This window comes from Paramisgurnus dabryanus, chromosome 3 (assembly GCF_030506205.2).
Source record: "Paramisgurnus dabryanus chromosome 3, PD_genome_1.1, whole genome shotgun sequence".
NCBI lineage: Eukaryota > Metazoa > Chordata > Actinopteri > Cypriniformes > Cobitidae > Paramisgurnus > Paramisgurnus dabryanus.
The window spans coordinates 24,426,211-24,445,053 of record NC_133339.1 but is presented as its reverse complement, the minus strand read 5'-3'; the positions used below and the strand labels follow the sequence as shown (position 1 = coordinate 24,445,053).

Here is an 18,843-nt window from a genome sequence, read left to right as displayed (position 1 = left end):
GTAGGGGCATGTTTGTTAAGGTGATTTTAAATGTCAACATTGGCTTTCAGAGATTGTGCACCCTGCCTTTAACTACTGAGTTTTTGTTATTCCCAAATAAAGTTTCATAGTTTTGATTACAGGGGAATTCTCCACCCAGCTGAAACTGGGATTAGATTCACGTTTGACTCGGGAATGTTTTGTTGTTCTGCCGTTTTAACTGCTTTAGTCTGTTGCAAACTCCCTTTTTGGCTTTCAAATTTTAGTTTAAAAGCATCACACATTTTATCCTGAAATCTCTGCCTGTTTTTATTTCTATCATACCATCTCTGCCTGTGCCACATAACACTTAAATATCTTACAGCTGGTCTGTAGAGATGCAGTGACATTTTTTACATGGTAGATATGCCTCTGGAAATAAGAATGGATTTCCCTTTGAATGAACTCTGTGCCCCTCCTGCTTAGATTTAACAGTGCATAAATACCTTTTACAAGAGCGCTGTGCCTGTCTTAAACTGTTCCCTTGCATGTTTCCCAATTCGCTTGCTAAGATGTGGTTTAGGAATTTTGATGAATATAGCAGACAGGTCTTTTGATGCTTATAAATAATTTTATGAAGCTTGTAAGTTAAAAATTCTCACTCCTTTAAAGGTTCAGTATGTAAATTTTAGAAGGATCTTTTAACAGCAATGCAACATAATATACATAACAATGTTTTCAGCAGTGTATAAAGACCTTACAAAATGAACTGTATTGTTTTTATTACCCTTAGAATTAGCCGTTTTTATCTACATACACATGGAAGCCGCCATTTTGTGCAACATGTTTCTACAATAGCCCTAAATTGACAAACCGCTCTACAGAGCACATTTTTCACAATGACATGTATGTCCTGTGACAGCTACCATAGCTCCTCTATGTGCTTTGAAAGTGAGTGGTGCAATTTGCAACCTCACCACTAGATGCCGCTAAAATCTACACACTGCACCTTTAATAGCATTGTTGCTTTTCATAGGTGAGAATCGGACCACAAGTTTGCTCAAGACTTCAAGATTGAAGGTTAGAAAGAACTCTATGGGGCAGTTTCCCTGACAGGTATTAGACTGGTCAAAGACAAAAATAAGTGTAAGAGCTGTCCAAACTGAAAACAACTTGCATATCTTAAAATACATCAATGCCCTTTGTTTTGCCTCAAAACGCACACAAGTAATGTTTTTAGTAAGGCATGTTTGTTAAAACTACTTATATTTCCTAATTAAACTAAGGACTAGTCCTGTATTAAGCTAATCCATGTGCGTCTGAGAACTACCAAAATGTAGGTTTCTTTTAAGGATTTTTTTTACAACCTTGCAAACTGGGGTCAAATGCTTTTTCAAATAAGCAATAATGCTGATAGTTCAGGAATCTCCCCTTAAGAAGTTGAGTAATTTGTTTTGATTGTTATACCACTAAACCATGACAGCCAAACATGTGTTTGATAATGGTTCACTAACCTTTTTTTTTTTTTTGCTTGTTTAGCAGACACAAAGGCTACAATATAGTAACCAAACCTACATATCAGGCCCATTTGTGGTTGTTCCATATTCCCTCAAGAAATCAATGGGATTCTAAGCGTTTTCGTAGGTTAAGGCGTGCCTTTCCACTGCCCATTCAACAGAAATTCGCTCTGAGGCTTTTCTGACATTTATTTAAAAAGGCAGATTTAGACACAGCAGCACATTTGTGTTTTTAATCCAGGAAAACGGGAAGTACCCAAAAAAGGCAACGCTTGCCAAAAGAAAACTATTTAGCTTCTGAAAGGAAGTGGTGTGACTTCCCCTGTAGCTCCAGGGGAGAATCCCTGACTTTTGCCACCGCTGTCGTCCCCTCTCTTTAACCTTGCTCAACTAGCAGACATTTCCTCAGAGAGAAAGGGAGAGTGAGGGAACCTGCACGGTTCCTGTGGGACTGTTATGTGTGGCTCTGTACTCCTTTGCTTATTTTACCCCAGTCTGCTTCGTGTAAATTTCCTTTTTCAGGAATTTCAGGAAACAGGAGGGAGAAATAAACAGTTTCTCAATGAAACCGCACATAGGCTGCGTTTTTAAGAATGCAGTGCATTCAGTCATTGACAAGTTAATTTAAACCAGGGTCAAAAAGGACAAACATTTATTCAACTCACAATCTGGTTTAAGACCAATTTCACATGATTGCAGGACAGTCCAGAGGGTTTGCATACTTTTTAAGCTAATCACTTTCCAATGACATGCAAGTCATGGATGCAAAGGATTTGAACCATCAACACATCTGGAATTATTAGTTCATGTCTTTGGCCATGGATCAGCCTCACACACCCAGTCACACTAAATCGTGCTCAGATATTTTTCTTTGCTGCGATCAAATAAACATTTGCTGTAATACAACACTGTCGGCAGCCGTCTGCTCTGCAGGGGCCTGTTGTCAGAAAAGAGGAAAAGTTTTGATGATCTCCTCTACAAAGGCCAGTAATATAACCCCTCTGATAGCTTCCCACCCAGTGTTGTTTCCATGCTGAGCGAACATCTGCAGCCGAGGCTGTCATGCCCCGCTGTGTTTGCTGTGTCTACTTCAACATACAAACGGATAGTCAGCCAATCCTATTGAGGAAACTGATTGTAAAAGAGCGTTTGTGGACATATTCGCATATAGCTTATAGTGCATGCGGTTATATCGATAATTTTCAGTCCTTCAGTAGATTACTGTTGCCAAATAATTCATTTTTATTATTAGTGCAATTTTTTCCAGCTTATTGGCAAACTCATGTGATTGTAATTGTGTTTGCAATAATGATTATTTTAAATGAAAAGTGTATATTTGAGTTTGAACCTCAATAATCTCCTATCTGCTCATTTTGGCAGTAGTTCTGGATGTGTCATTACCCGCACCGACACGCTTAGTTAGATGTGCCCTGTGCACCTGTTCTTATCTCACATCGCTGCTTCGCATCTGGTTCAGTTCAGCTAGAATCGTGACTCAGGTCTGCTACTCATACCCAAACAAAGTCCAGACTTTACATTCAGACGTAATGCTTTCATTCATACCCACACATGCAATGGAAAGGTTATGCGTCCTGGTCGCAGCAGGGTAGGAGAGGCATTCACAGATGAGCTTAAAGTGTGTGTTGGTTTTGATCGGTTTCCCAGGCTCAGACTAAAGCTGTCTTACATAAGAAATGAGTCAGTGCAGGTCAAACAGACTGATGCTGTGTGTGTGTGTGTGTGTGTGAGAGCGAGAGAGCGAGATCGAGAGAGAGCGAGCGAGCCTGTGCAACACTGATATCTAGTGGTAACTTTAGTGTACTGCTCTTAAAACTATAAATATTGAGTAAGGGGTAAAGGCGCACAATCTAAAAAAGCAAAAAAATGGCAAACTTTTTAAATAATCTACATAATGTTTCTATTCTAGGTAGCGCTGCTAGATGTGGACATTTGCGGACCATCTATACCAAAGATAATGGGATTGGAGGGTGAACAGGTATGTTAGATCAGATACTGGCTTTACACACACACACACATGATACAAGTACAATATGCTGTATTTGGGAATTTATGCTGTAACTTTTATGCAAATGATCTCAACCTGTACACTTCCTGTAGGTTCATCAAAGTGGCTCTGGCTGGTCTCCAGTGGTAAGAAAACTGTAATATTTACTTTTGACCATACCACTTGGTAGAATTAAAGGTACAAAGGTTGTTACTGGGACAGTACCCTTTCAAAAAGGTACACCTTTGTACCCAAAGAGTGCATATTAGTACTTCAAAGGTACATATTGGCAGTTTCAAAGATACATATTTGTACCTATTTGTACATGTTAGGATCGTTTTTGAAGGGTACTGCCCCAGTGACAGTTTTGTACCTTTATTTTTGACAGTGTAAAATTTAATCAGATATGCCTTTATAATGTTGTGTTTCATTTTGATGTTTCTTACAGTACGTACTAATATATATCCTCTCTGTCTAGTATGTGGAGGACAACCTGGCCATCATGTCCATTGGTTTCCTGCTCAGTAGTCCAGATGATGCTGTTATCTGGAGAGGGCCAAAAAAGAATGGTTTGTACTTCGCTTCAGTCTTGCATTCTGTTGTACTCATGAGAACAACAACAAATCGCTTTTATCTGACCTAGCACAAGTGAATCTCAGTGTCATGGCACAGTACAATCACAATCAAGGCAATCCGGCACCAGCCACGACCTTGAGTTTGAAATCTCCCTACAATTCTTCGCTTCAAAACGTTATGGAAATGTTTTAATATTAAATGCCTACACAGTAGATTCAAATCACAAAAATATCCCTGACATTTTGAACATGAATGCCTTGGCTCGAAAACAGGAAGAAATAAAACTGAAGGCTTATAAAACCACACATTAACCAAATACAAAGTAGAAAAAAGTCGTAATTCCCCTAGATGTAAAACAATGCACATAAACACGTATAGACAGTGGAAATCTTCGTTTTGTTAAATGTTAAACACGTTATCTTTTGTTCCAAAATGGAAATTTCTGCTTAAAGGGGTAGTTCGCTGAAATATTCAATGAAACACAAAAAAGTTATTTTGAAAAGGTTGGAACCAAGCAGATCACTTCAACAGTGTGAAAAAAATAATGCTATGGAAGTGAATGGTGCCCCTAATCTGTTTGGTTACAAACATTTCTCAAAATATCTTTATTTGAACAAAGAAATTTATATAGGTTTGAAACCTCATTTGTTAGTATGGTTGCCAATAACTCAAGCTAGATAACTCAAGCTAAACCTACTGTCACTAACACAGGTCTGGTTACAGGAATAAATAATTGCTGTTAAAAATTCATAATGAATATTAATGTTGGAATTTTGTTTTATTATTAGTTCAAAATTTCAACTCGATAGGAACACGTAATAATCTTACAATGGTTTCAAATTTTGTGATCTTTAAATTTATGACTAAGTTCATCCTAGTGTAGCTAGTTTAGTGTCACATAACCAGCTCTAAATAAGAGGTTTCTGCTTGACTAACCTGCAGGTTTCATTTCCATAAACCGGTTTTTCATGTCAATGTTAAATGATAACTTCTGTTCTTTTATTATAGTACTAGCAGCATCAGCTTCCTGGGTGACATTTAAACTTTATAAAGCGGAACTATTGCTTTCTAAATTAAAAAAAAAGTTCCCCACAGACAGATACACAAAATACAGACGTGACCATTAGCAGAACTTGGCCACAGTTAAATGGAGATCAAATGCATTGTTTTTATGATTTGCCTCAACTGATAAAGCATGATTATATCACTGGTTTGATTCGGTGAAACACAAAGACTGATAAAATGTATACCTGTCAAGTCAATAAGCTTTATTCATGTTTCATCCATATCTAGCAGTGCAGTAGTACATAGTGAAATGAGACAGAGAGCAGAGAAGGACTAAAAAATAAATAACCACATAAAATGCATGTGTGCATTTTAGTGCAAACTGTGTAAAAGACAGTCTGAGACAACAATACAAACACTACAAGACAGGTGCAAATAAAAAAAAAATAGCACTGGCTGCAGTTTGTGGTTGTGGTGGAGACATATGGGATTATTACATATTCATCTACAGAAAAATATCTAAGGTGCGAGAGACTTGAGCAAAACTTTCTATTTTATGTCTCCTTACTAACTTGGAGAAATAAAGCGATAATTCACCCAAAAATGAAAATTCCGTCATTATTTCGCCCTAAACCCATATAAGTTTCTTTATTCTGTTGAATGCAAAATAAGATATTTTGATAAATGATGGTTAGAAAACAAGTTGACAGTACCCACAGACTTTCATAATAGGAAAAACTAATACTATTGAAGCACACTTAACTGAAAGCTTACCATCATTTATCAAATTATCTCACTTTGTGTTCAACAGAACAAAAAAACAGATACAGGTTAAGAACAACATGAAGGCAAGAAAAATGATGACAGAATTTTCAGTTTTCGGTGAACTATCTCTTTAAAGGGGCCATGGCATAAAATCTGACTTTTTCCATGTTTAAAGTGATAGTTCACTTTAAAATTAAAATTCTTTCATCATTTACTCATCCTCATGTTGTTCTAAACTTGTATGAATTTATTTTTTCTTATGAACACAAAAGAAGATATTTTGAGAATGATGGTAAACACACAGCAGTAAGTGACCATAGACTTCCATAGTAAAGTAGGAATAAAAAATATGATGGAATTCAAATGGTACTATCAACTGTGTGCTTATCATCATTTATCAAAATATTTTCTTAATCCTTTATCACAATACTTCCAAAATATTTTTTTCCAACTATAGACCTTTTGCGAGTCGACGTCACAGTTACATCACGCGCGCATGTGGTGGCAGAAAAACAGTGGAAATGAATGAGACACGAGTGAAACGAACAATATAACTCACTAGAAAATGTTTTGTTGTGCGGTTGAGTGACAGAATAGGAATGCCAAAATAGATGACCTTCATTTTTATAGTATACCGTAGTCGAAGATACCATTTGAAGATAAACGTAGGTGTTTATGGTTGCAATAAAAGCCCTCAACCGGACAGACTGGAGTGATGAAATCATCTGAAAATCTTTTAATAATTTGAATAGAAAATAATTAGCGAAGATATCCGGTGTTCTGTCGAAGTCTGTTCACTCTATGTGTTTCTTATAGCGTTTTTACGTTTATAATTTATTTAGAAAGATTAAAGATTTGAATTAGTTCATAATATCAATAATATTACCATTTATTAAAGTTTTCGTACTTTTTACCTTATATCTTAGCCTATGTCTTCTTCCTGTTTGTTCTATGATATATGATATAAACATAGCACACACACACACACACACGATGTAAAGTGTTAATAATATATAAACAGGCCTATACAAATAAATTTGTATGTAAACATAATAGTTTTAGATCAAACACCTAGGCTAAAAATATAAGGAAGAAATTGAAAACAGGAAATGATGAAATATTTAAGAAATGATATTATACAGAATACATAATAGTATTGCTCTTATAAGTACTTCAGCGATTCATACTGTAAAAATAATTGATTTACCAATAAAGAACAATACATATACATTACATACATGCAAGCATATCAGTGGCCAAGCCATTAAAACTTTTAATTTATTTAAAAAATAAACGTAACTTGGTGAAAACGTTATAAGAAACATTACACTTAAGAGAAATATAGGGGAAACAGACTTCTACAGAACACCGGATCCTTAAAAATCACAGTTTAATGCTAAAACACTTCACACAGCTATTGAGAAGCATTCACTTTCTGCCACCAGTTGGGCTCCGCCCACAAAAAACGTAATCTCTGTTAGCAACACGCAAAAGGTCTATAGAAGTCTTTGGTCACTTAGGGCTGTGTGTTTACCATCATTTCTCAAAATACCTTCTTTTGTGTTCATCAGAAAAAAGAAATTCATACAGGTTTACAACAACATGAGGATGAGGAAATGATGACAGAATTTTAATTTTAAAGTGAACTATTCCTTTAAGTGCTATGATTGGGTCCCCAGTGCTTCTATCAACCTAGAAAATGTGAAAATATCAACCCAGTAACTTAGGTATGGTAAACCATTCTCTGCAAGCACATGAAAAAATAGGTCGTTGAAATTTGGCTCTCCTTATGATGTCATAAGCAGCTGTTATTATAATAATACCACCCCTTAATCTGCACTATCCAATCACATCACTGCCATTTAGTGCAGAGAAAAGCAAAATTGAGTTTTGTGATCAGTGTTTGAATTTGATCAGCTTATTTGCATATTAAAGGACACACCTAAAACGGCACATTTTTGCACACACCTACAAAGTGGCCATTTTAACATGTTATAATAAATTATCTATATGGTATTTTGAGCTAAAACTTTACACATGTGCTCTGGGGACACCAAAGATTTACTTGACATCTTAAAAAAGTCTTGTGCCATGGCTCCTTTAAAGGGATAGTTCACCCAAAAATGAAAAAATTCTGCCATCATTTACTCATCCTCAGATTGTTATAAACCCATATAAATTTCTTTGTTCTGATGAACACAAAGGAATATATTTTGAGAAATGTTTGTAACCAAACCTTTCGTGGTGGACCCCATTTACTTTCATAGTAGGGAAAAAAGAATACTAATGGAAGTAAATGGGGCCCACAAATGGTTTGGATACAAACATTTTTCAAAATATCTTCCTTTGTGTTCATCATAACAAAGAAATGTATACAGGTTTGTAACATAATGAGAGTGAGTAAATGATAATAGAATTTTCATTTTTGGGTGAACTATCTCTTTCTCTGTGACTTTTCTTTCTGTTTTTTATGCAAAACAGTTAGTAGTTAGTTTAACTCCCTACATCTTCACTTAATGTCTTTTTATAAAACTACACAATTTGAGTGGGTATTTCATTTTGCGTCAGACTTAGAAGTATTATTAACAGTTTTTTCTATGTACTGATAAAAAGGAACAGAAATACTGTTGGCGTTATGTTTCATGATAAGATTCTCAGCAAAAGGGTCCATTCTCACATGGCTCTGTTTATCTAAAAGTCTAAGTTTAGACTAGTTTCACTTCCTTACGGTCTGTGATGTTTAAGGACTTTGTTCCTAGCACATTTCCTTTACACTATATCTCACAGGTGCTGTAAATGTGGCTAGCCACATTGATTCGAGCAGTTCGACTCTGGATGTAGCTGAACCCCGAGTGCAAAGAAAATTTACTCGAGATGTAGCAGAGAGCATATATTAACTTCATATATATTATATGAACACCATGAGTGTGCTTTGTTTAGATAGGTGTTATCACAACTTGCACGTCAGGAAATCACATTCTGTGATTCGGAGGAAGTTGAGAGGATGTCTAGTATGTCTGTAGTGCAATGTATTTAGAGCAAAGGGTCACATTTTTCTTCTGTGTGAGTTTGTATGAGGACAAACTTTTGTTGTTGGGGATAGCACTACTTCACTTGTTATAAATGAATGCAAAATTCTAATCGCTCGAAAGACAGACCATCAGCATTTGCCTAATACCCTGTGTCAGTGTGAGATGATAACGTTTGTCATGATTTAAAACTTGAATTGGTTGAACAAATCCATCAAAAGCGTGTTTGACTTAAGCCCGTAGTACAGTCTGTTTTTGTAGGAGTACGCTGGCGTATTTGCACGGTCGAATGCACAGCCTTGCGAAGTATGGTCGGTTTATTTGACTGATACGTGTCTACAGATGTTCAACGCATGTGCATTGCAATTCTCCTGGGCTACACACTGCATCCCCCTGTACACCCATGTGCAACCTACATGTACAAAGTAAACATGGTTTTAAAAGCTGATGGTAGGTGTACAGTTCACACACACTCTACTGGTGACGATGGGGCATTCCCCGCGAATTGAGCGTTGCTGCGGGAAACGTGCGAGTTGAAAAATCTGAACTTCGGTGGATTTCTGCGGCGCGTTAACCAATCAGGAGCTTGCTGTAGTAGTGGCATCATTACAGGAAGCGAGCGGAGTGGCAGAGTCTCAGCGGAGTCGCAGAAGCCCCTCCCATGACGCGAATTTCCGTGTGAATTTCTCAAATGACTAGAATTTCATCCGCGGCTTTCATGCGCGAATAAAGCGAGTGAACTCAAATGTTCAGGCGTCTAACTATGCACGAATAGCGCGTTTTTGGTGTAAACGCAACATTATACTGACGTCATTAAAGCAGGAAGTAGAGGGGTGTAGTCCAAACCTGCTGTTCGCTGTAGGCTTTGAAAGGTGAATTCTGTTTGAGAATATATATCGCCTGGCAGTGAACTTTGAGCTTTATCATTTTACAGGTATTATTTATGCCATTATAGCAACATAACACAATAACTAGGGTTTAAAAAATGGGATCAGAAAGAACATGACCTTTAACATTTTCCATCCAACCTTTGGGATTCTGTGTGGCACCTACTGTATTTATGTATGTACTGTTGCAGTTTACAACCAGTAGCGGAGTGGCCATCGGGAGAGTCGGGACATTTCCCGGTGGGCCGGTAGTGTTTTGAGGCTGCGAGGGCCGGTCTGATAATAGGTATTGCAAGTCTTGCGGCCTGATGTGCGGCCGCTTCCCTCTGTTCAAACTGTGCAGCCTCTTTGCTCAACACAGTAGGCTATATAAAAGTGCTCAACCTGTTTGGCAGGTCCAACCATGTTTAGGATTTTTTAAAATATAGGAGGATCATTGAACGGCCGCACTCCAAATTGCATAGCCTGTCGGCCTTTGATGTAAAAAGCTGCACGGCCGAATGCCTGTTTATTGCAGTACATATACGGTCGGACTAATAATAGACGAGAGTATTCAACTGCAATATATAAATATCCTCAGAACATTATTTATCTCAAAACGTTGACAAAAACTATTTTCAAAGGAACTGTATTCTTACAGTTATTCAAAGATGCACACATTATTCCGCATATGATAGAATATTAGACGAGAGTATATAACGTCAATGAACGTCTCATATGACAATAAATATCCACATATAACTTAACTTAACAGCATAATGAAATGAATAAACAGACAAGGAAGCAGAATTGGCATGAAAATTGTATTATTATTATTATTATTATTATTATTATTATTATTATTATTATTAGCGGAAAAACAGCAATATTACTGAAATAAGAGGTAAATGCGCCAAACACGTTAAAATAAATAAGTAATAACAGTGGAAAAAGCATTATTATCTCTCAAAACTTTATATGACAAAAATTATATTTAAAGGAAATATTCTTACAGTTATTCAAAGATGCACATATTATTCCTTATTACACGGCTCTCTGGAATGCTTGATTCTGATTGGTCAGTTGAGATATTTGCAGGTTCGTTCTTTTCAAATAATAACCGCTCCAAAGTAATAACGCATAGCCGGTACTACTTGTACGATTAAAATCGCTCCGCCCCAATAAAGATTACTGTTTGGCGCCATCTTGTGACAAACACTGGACAACCACAATAAGGAATGGAACATTTTGACATTAATTTTAACATGTACGGAAAAAACAAAACATTTAAACAGTGGATAGAAGAACGAACAACAACAAGACACAGAGAGCTTACTGAGACTGAACTTGACAAAATAGAGCATGACATCTACGAAGCCAACACACAAAAAAATACAGAATGGGCATTAAAACTTCTCAAAGACTGGTTAAAGAGAAAAAAATGGAGACAGACAAGTATGAAGCAGAGGATCTTAATAAGGTATTACGATCATTTTATGCATCTGTGCAAAGTTTCGCGGAAGGATAAAAATGTTAATTTAAAACAAATATGCCAATAAAATGTTTCAAATTCATATTCATGTCCAGTTTTTTTCTTATGTGGCAAGTAGCCGTGTAATAAGCGGGATAATGTAGAGGCACCCGGTAGTTATCGGGAAATAAGCCCCTTCAGTGTGATACAAGACCCGGCTGCCTCTAAATTATCCCTTACATATTACTCCCATGTATGAGCACGTTTCTCTGGCCTCGCTCTGTTATGTAATAGCTAATTCAGGTGCGCTTCTCTGTCTTTCAAACATGTATCATTTTGTATAGTTACTCATTTAGGAAAATTAACCATGATTTAATGATTTTATTATTATTATGAAAATGTGTTTTTTTGGGGGGGGGGCAGATTGATTACGATTTGTATTACCCTAGTTTTACTACAAATAGGCTACGAGACCTTTTGTAGTAACCATGGTGGGTCGGTGGTTTACTACATTTCCTGGTAGATTTTTTGGTCCCACTCCGCCCCTGTTTACAACAGCACTAAGTTGGCGGCATGTCAATGATGCAACATAAAACATTGCTTTGTCTTACATGGTGGGTTTGGTATGTGATGACATTTTCCCCATCTGTTTTTTATAATATCGCCATGCGACAGATGTAATAACTGTTATTTCTGTGCATATTGTTCTCGTTAGAATCCTGTTTTTGGTCGCACCACATATGTTAGAAATTAAAGTTGGGCGGGGTAAGTCTGGAGTGGTCATCAGATAGTTTGAATGACATTCATGGCTAAACCAAGCCCAAGCAAGATCATCTATTGAGGAAGTAAAACACTGGCATTTAAAACATTTGCATGCCTTTGGTTTCTTTGTGGTGATCAGCAGACATTAACGTACAAAAAAAATGTAAACAGCTGTGGGTCTGTGCTCAAAGTGCACTTTGGTATGTGCTTGTATCACAAGCAACCTGTAGTGCATTTATTATAAAGATTTTAAGAGTATGTTTGTTATGTGCTGATTCTGTATGTGACCTACTAACACTCCACCAGTTAAGCAACAGGAAACATAAGTGTACAAAAAGAACACCACCTAAAAGTTTTTTGTCAACATTGCCTGTTCACACCCACCTCAGTCTCTTTCTATGAAAGGCCCCTTTTATGCTGCATAGGTTCTGTGCAAATAAAATTTTGCATCACATCATCCTTAAATGTAATGGTAGAGCATATAACCCTGTCTGTGAAATCAATGCTTAAATCTCATAATCTAATAATAATAGCATTAGGAGCATCAAAGTTTGATTTTAGTCATTGATTCAATATTTGACATGCATGAGTCAATATGAGGCAATGACTTCGCAGGCAGCGCTTTTCTGCATGAATGCAGCTCTGAGAAACACTTTCATATGGGCACCTTAACAGAATTCTGTTTAAAATATAAACAGAGAGCACCTTTGTAAATAACTAGGTTCAGGCCAAATACCGAGCTCAGTGGGAGGATTGCTCTACGTTCGGGCCAAATACTGAGCTCGGTGCCATTTCCTCAGATTACACGGCAAATATACAAGACTTATTTTTTAAGAGTGAAATATGATTTAAGACAAACCATGTGCAAATTCTTCATTCATTTTCTTCATAAAATTGCACATTTCCTACTTCACAAACATGCAACCAATAACGTCAATTTAGTTGAATGAGTTCAAGCCATAGATGTGTATGTCGCAAGACTTGCTGCTAAAACGATTGCAGCACTGCTGCTTCAGCACTATTTCTATGAGGCAAGCATGTGGCGGTCACACTTGTAGTGTGAATGCTTAAACCTGTAAACATCAGCAACAAAGACACTAACTGCTGCAAATGCACAACTCCCGAATGCAGCATCTATGTACGCATATATCTATGGTCTGAGCTGATACGTTTGAGTGAAGGCAGAGATTAATTCACATGTTTATATTTATAGCTGATTTATATCCGAGGTGGTGTAATAGAATGATAGAGGACTAATTTGCATATTCATAGAGCTACATAAACTAAATGAGGCAACGATGTACAGTTACATTTAAGCTATTTTAAGGCATGAAGTTATTTAACTTTTATATGAGTTTAAGAGATAAAATTGACTAAAGGGGGAATATTTTTGTACTCATAATTGTCTGGGGCTTCTTACATTGAGAAAGTGTTTTTTATTCATTTGACACATTAATCTATAATATTATTTAGTGCAGTTATAATTGCTGGGTAGAGCTGAACAGCTTCTGTGCAACTTTTTCAAAGTTTAACTTTCACAGAGTTTGAGATAAGACTGGTGTGTTAAGAATGCGGTTTGTCCCATTTGTTTTTGTGGATCGTTACATGTCTGTATCTTCCAAACGTTTAGGCATGATTAAACAGTTCCTGAGAGATGTGGACTGGGGAGAAGTGGACTATCTGATTGTAGACACGCCCCCAGGAACCTCGGATGAGCACCTGTCCATTGTGCAGTACCTCAGCGGCGCTGGTATTGACGGCGCTGTGATCATCACCACTCCTCAGGTAAATGCCAATTGTTAAACACACAAAACACTGCCCAAGTTTCAGTTGTTCTGCCCTATTAGTCATCTGCTGGCACTTTACAAAAGATATTGGCGTACAATTTAGATCCAACCAGTGGGTAGTATCTTATAGTATAGAAGCTGTGTGAATTGAAGTGCAAGTTTGGAGAACAAGACACATTCACACTTAGCTGTAAATAAGTTTAAAAAAAAAAATCTGTTTGTTTCCTGTACGCAGAGCTGCTCATGAAGTGAAACACAACATGTGAGCAGCTTTCACAATATAAATATATTTTAATGTTCCTGTAGCTCAGTTGGTGGAGCATGATTTTAATGAACCCAGGGTTCGGTTCTTAGAGAATGTATGGACTTGTGAAATGTATACTTTAAATGTACAATAAATGCGCCTGCATAAATCTATATGCACACAATTCTTTGTATGTTTTACATAACTAAACTTTAAATATGTAAAAGGTTATAAGTAGCTTTAATCATGGTTGTGTACATTTTCGAACGGTGTTAAAGGGCACATTATTGTGCCAACTTCCTCATAAATCACCAGGAATTATTGTTTGTTTGCTGGGCAGTTTTATGTTGCAATACGTGTTTGCAGAGATGTGTTCTAATTTAAATGCTTTAGTAGCCAAGCAAAACATGTATGTAAATGTTACGGTCACAGTTGTCGCATGTTTTTCTGTTTTTGTTAAGAAAACTCCCTGGCTGCCATCATGCATTTAAACTAGCGTTATGAATGTATGAGAGGCTTTGTTATATCACTTTTCCTTGTCTGCCAACCTTTCAGCCATTAATATATAATCTATATGTTAGATAAATAATCTAAAAGGTGCCGTAGAATGGAAAACTGTATTTACCTAGGCATAGATAAATAATAAGTTCTGTACATGGTAATGACATATCGTGAGCCTTAAACACGCCAATCTCAACATAAGACAAACTGTGACGCTACAGTCGTGATGTAAGCCCCCAACATTAAATTATACATTAAGTCAATAACAATGTTGTTAAAAAGCTAAAAACAAAGTTGTGACTTGAGTTAGCGTTATATGCTAGTTAATGCTATATGCTAACGTTAGGTTAAAGTTCTACTATTGACATTACAGTTACGTTTTGCAGGTCCATACTGAAAAAACACAAACTTGCCAATTAGAAACATCCATTTTCGATTTTCGAATAATTTATTATGCCTCAAATTCTGTATCTTTGTCTGATACAGGCTCAAACATAAGGTCTGTTTACACACACACAGAGCTACTGAACTGCTCTGCGGCACAGCCAATCAATGCAAAGCTCAACATTATTATTCATGACCCTTTCAAATAAGGTAATAATAGACCATTTATTTCAAAGGACAAATCCTTGGGTTGTAAATGGACATGTAAAAACGTTACTGGATCATTTTTTTACATACTGGGTCACATATAGTTCCACATATAGTTGTAAATGATAAAATACATCGCTGTGCAAAAAACTCAAAATTTTTGTTTGGTAATGAGGTCATGGATAGTATTTAGTTTAAATAAAGCATGGTTGTTGACCAAAATCTGAAACATCAGTTTAAAGCGCCATGAAACCCCGCTGTTTCAGCTCCAGTCTACCTCACTATCATTATGAAAAATGCTACTAAATGGGCGTGGACACTGTGAGACGAACGGCGATGAATGGACGGGGCAACTGATATAAGCTAAGATTTACTAAGATTAGCAGTATTACAGAAATAATTAAACAAATATAATATTTAATTTAAACAAGGTCAGGTAAAACCGTTATAGTTTACATAATAGCGTGTTTGAGGATAATAAAAAGTCCTCAGGACATGGTACCTTAGAACAGATCAAAGTCCACCTGCCTCTCGTAGCTTTCCCGAGCAGATTCAGTGGATGGTTAGTAGAGGTCGACCGATTTATCAGCTGGGCCGATAATTTGGCCGTTATTTGGCATATTTAAAAAAATCGGCTTTGGCTGATTTAGCTGCAATATTAGGCCGATTAATAGGCAGGCGCATCTGCGGGCACCTAAGCGTTATTAAATATTAATGAGACACTGACGGTTATGAGGTACTACAGTAATTTGCCACGTCACAGCCTGTGACGTTTACACTATATGGAGTTTAAACCCGGAAGACAAAAATATCACAAAAAAGCTCAAATTGGCTATATAGTTTTCTCCTAATGTTAAAATTAACTTATACTAACACTGTCTTCTATGATGTGCAACACAACTAACTTTGTTAACATCTAAAAAAAGTGTTGGTTACTGTTTCATGATGCTTCAAATACAAATATTACTATATGTAACTGATGTGTTGTTATGATTCATAACATTTTGTTATTGTTCCCTCTTTAAATAGGAAGTGTCTTTGCAGGACGTGAGAAAAGAGATCCGATTCTGTAAGAAGGTTAATTTGCCGATCATAGGTGTGATAGAAAACATGAGTGGCTTTATTTGCCCTAAATGCAAGGTATGCCTTTTACTTTGACATGGATTTAAATTTACACACAAGCTTGCTAATACTACGTTTACATTGGTGTGTTTTCATTTCAACACATTGTTTAAAAGTACATGTGAAGTCAGATATTAAATGTGAATTTGAATGATGGAAAATACGTCAAGTAATTAAAACAAGTTAAAAATAGGTAACATTCTCTGCTGTCAAGGGGTGGGGGAGTGTCCACTGTCTGTGCTGAAACCATGCCCACTTACGAAAACGCTGCCGTGTCTCTCAACTCTTAAATACAGTTACAAACCTGAATGGAAGCTCACAATTGTGTGGGCATTCAGACCGCGGCCGGCGAGAGCGGCAAAGTGGCCGGAAGTCATTCATTTTCAATGAGAGCCGGTGGCGAGCTCCGGCGAGCAGCGGCACGTCATGTACAGCGTGAGCGTCGAGGAGAGTTGAAATCAGCTCAACTTTATGGTAATGAGATATGACGCGGTTCGGCGGCAACCAGTCGGAAGGCGGAAATGTTCACCGGCAACCAATCGGAAGGCGGAAACCTCCGCGTTCAGAGAATGCATTCGAGCGTCAGAGCGTCCACTACAACTTTTCTTTAGCGTCGTTTTCAGGGAGCCAGAGCTTTTATTGACGCTCTCGCCGGTGGCGGTCTGAATGCACAGTAAGGGGTTGTGCACACCAAAACTTTTCAATGCAGCTGAAAACGCCTGGACAACGACGAGTGCCAGCTTTCTTCAGCTAAGCGCTTTGGTAGCTCTTTGTCAGCTGTGAGACGGTTGGTTGCTGTCTTACTTGTCCCCCCCTCCTCCACTGTGATTGAACGGCCGCATGAGAACTGACATTGTCGAGCGGAGCTTTTCATCCAAAGTTGAATATTTTTTGAAAAACGCAAGCTTCAATTGGAAACAATTGGAAACATGCGCCAGCCGCGGGCATAAAAGCGTTGATGTGCATGCCCCCTTAGGGGCGTGGCCATGCACAGTGGCTCAAGTGCACCATCGATCCACTGTTTTAGGACTGACTAAAATATTGGAATCAGAAATGGTGAAAAATTGTATAATAATTTAATTCTACAATTCAGTATTGCATAGATTACAGTCTTTATTGTTTTAGCAATACATTTATAATGTGTTTCGAAAATATATTCTAGACTGACCGTACAGGGACTTTAAAATAAAAATGGTCCTTGTCTATACTGGTGTTCCACATACGATTTTCGTCCACATTATTCAAGACCAAAACGCTTTAAACATGACCATTCACACACACTGGGTATGCACATAAGTGTTAAAGAGTTTATAATCTGTTGCAAAAGTTGGTGGTAGTAAGTGCACTAGTTAGGGTGCAATTCTCCGTTTAATAGAATTAAATGATGCACTGCTACATTACAGGGACACTCCACTTTTTTTTTTAAATATGCTCATTTTCCAGCTCCTCTAGAGTTAAACATTTGATTTGTACCTTTATGGAATTCATTCAGCTGATCTCTGGGTCTGGCGCTAGCACAGTTAAATCTGATTAGCACCATTAACATTGCGCTCAAAAATAACCAAAGAATTGTAATATTTTTCCTATTAAAAACTTGACTCTTCTGTAGTTACATCGTGTACTAAAACTGACAGAAAATTTAAAGTTATGATTTTCTAGGCAGATATGGCTAGGTACTGTACTCTCATTCTGGCGTAATAATCAAGGACTTTGCTTCTGTAACATGGCTGCAGGAGGCGCAATAATATTACGCAGCAGCTGAAAATAGTCCCCTTAGTAACTTTCAATGGCAGGGGACTATTTTCAGGTCTTTGTGTCATTAATAAACACACAATGTGCTTGGACAAAGGGTTTAAACTGTTAAAAGTCAGCGAAGTTTGCAATTCAGTCTGCATGTTGTTGTTTACAGTCGTTGTGGCTGGTAATCGGCATCTTTCGGTAGCTTAAAGGTGGGGTGCATCATTTTTGAAAAACACTTTGGAAAAAGGAGTCGGGCCGACTACCAAAACACACTTGTAGCCAATCAGCAGTAAGGGGTGTGTGTACTAACAGACATCGTTGCCTGGGTTGCGTATGTGTGGGGCGGGTCTATCAAAAGAGGGTCCAGATTCCATTGGGGTAGGGGCATGTTTGTTTAGGTGATTTCAAATATCAACATTGGCTTTCAGAGATCATGCACCCCGCCTTTAATAGTCATAATAAGGGCTGACAAATTGGGGAAGGATATGCAATGGTGTAACAGAGCCTATCAGGGTGCCAATTTGAGCAGCCACACCTTCGTCCACAACTTCGTTTACATGAGTCTGCGTAACCCCGGAGTTTAAAACATGCCAATTTTTTTGTACAAATCTCCAGATTCGAGGGTCAAAATGTGTGGATGCCGGGCCTTATCATTTAAAAATGAAAACGCATTAATGTAACGTATCCTAATACTCTTTCATGCAAATGTAATGTCTCAAAATGTTGCAGTGTGCTCTCACATGATGTGAAATAATTTCTCTCACATTAATTACTGACACCGCTCTTTCTGGTGACAGAATACATCGCAGATCTTTCCTCCAACTACAGGAGGGGCAGAAAGGATGTGTGAAGATCTAAATCTCCCTCTTCTGGGCAAAGTACCCCTGGATCCACGGATAGGTAC

At 37.5% G+C, this 18,843-nt stretch overlaps 1 protein-coding gene across 1 annotated transcript in view; it reads left to right on the top strand.

The window, feature by feature from the left end:
• Positions 1–18,843, top strand: part of nubp1 (nucleotide binding protein 1 (MinD homolog, E. coli)) — a 33,001-nt gene that overhangs the window by 10,230 nt on the left and 3,928 nt on the right. Inside the window, exons 4-9 of the mRNA XM_065279236.2 lie at positions 3,403–3,471; positions 3,594–3,626; positions 3,959–4,049; positions 13,585–13,739; positions 16,107–16,217; positions 18,737–18,839. Coding sequence (XP_065135308.1) covers positions 3,403–3,471; positions 3,594–3,626; positions 3,959–4,049; positions 13,585–13,739; positions 16,107–16,217; positions 18,737–18,839 — 562 coding nt within the window. The remainder of the gene's footprint in view (positions 1–3,402; positions 3,472–3,593; positions 3,627–3,958; positions 4,050–13,584; positions 13,740–16,106; positions 16,218–18,736; positions 18,840–18,843) is intronic.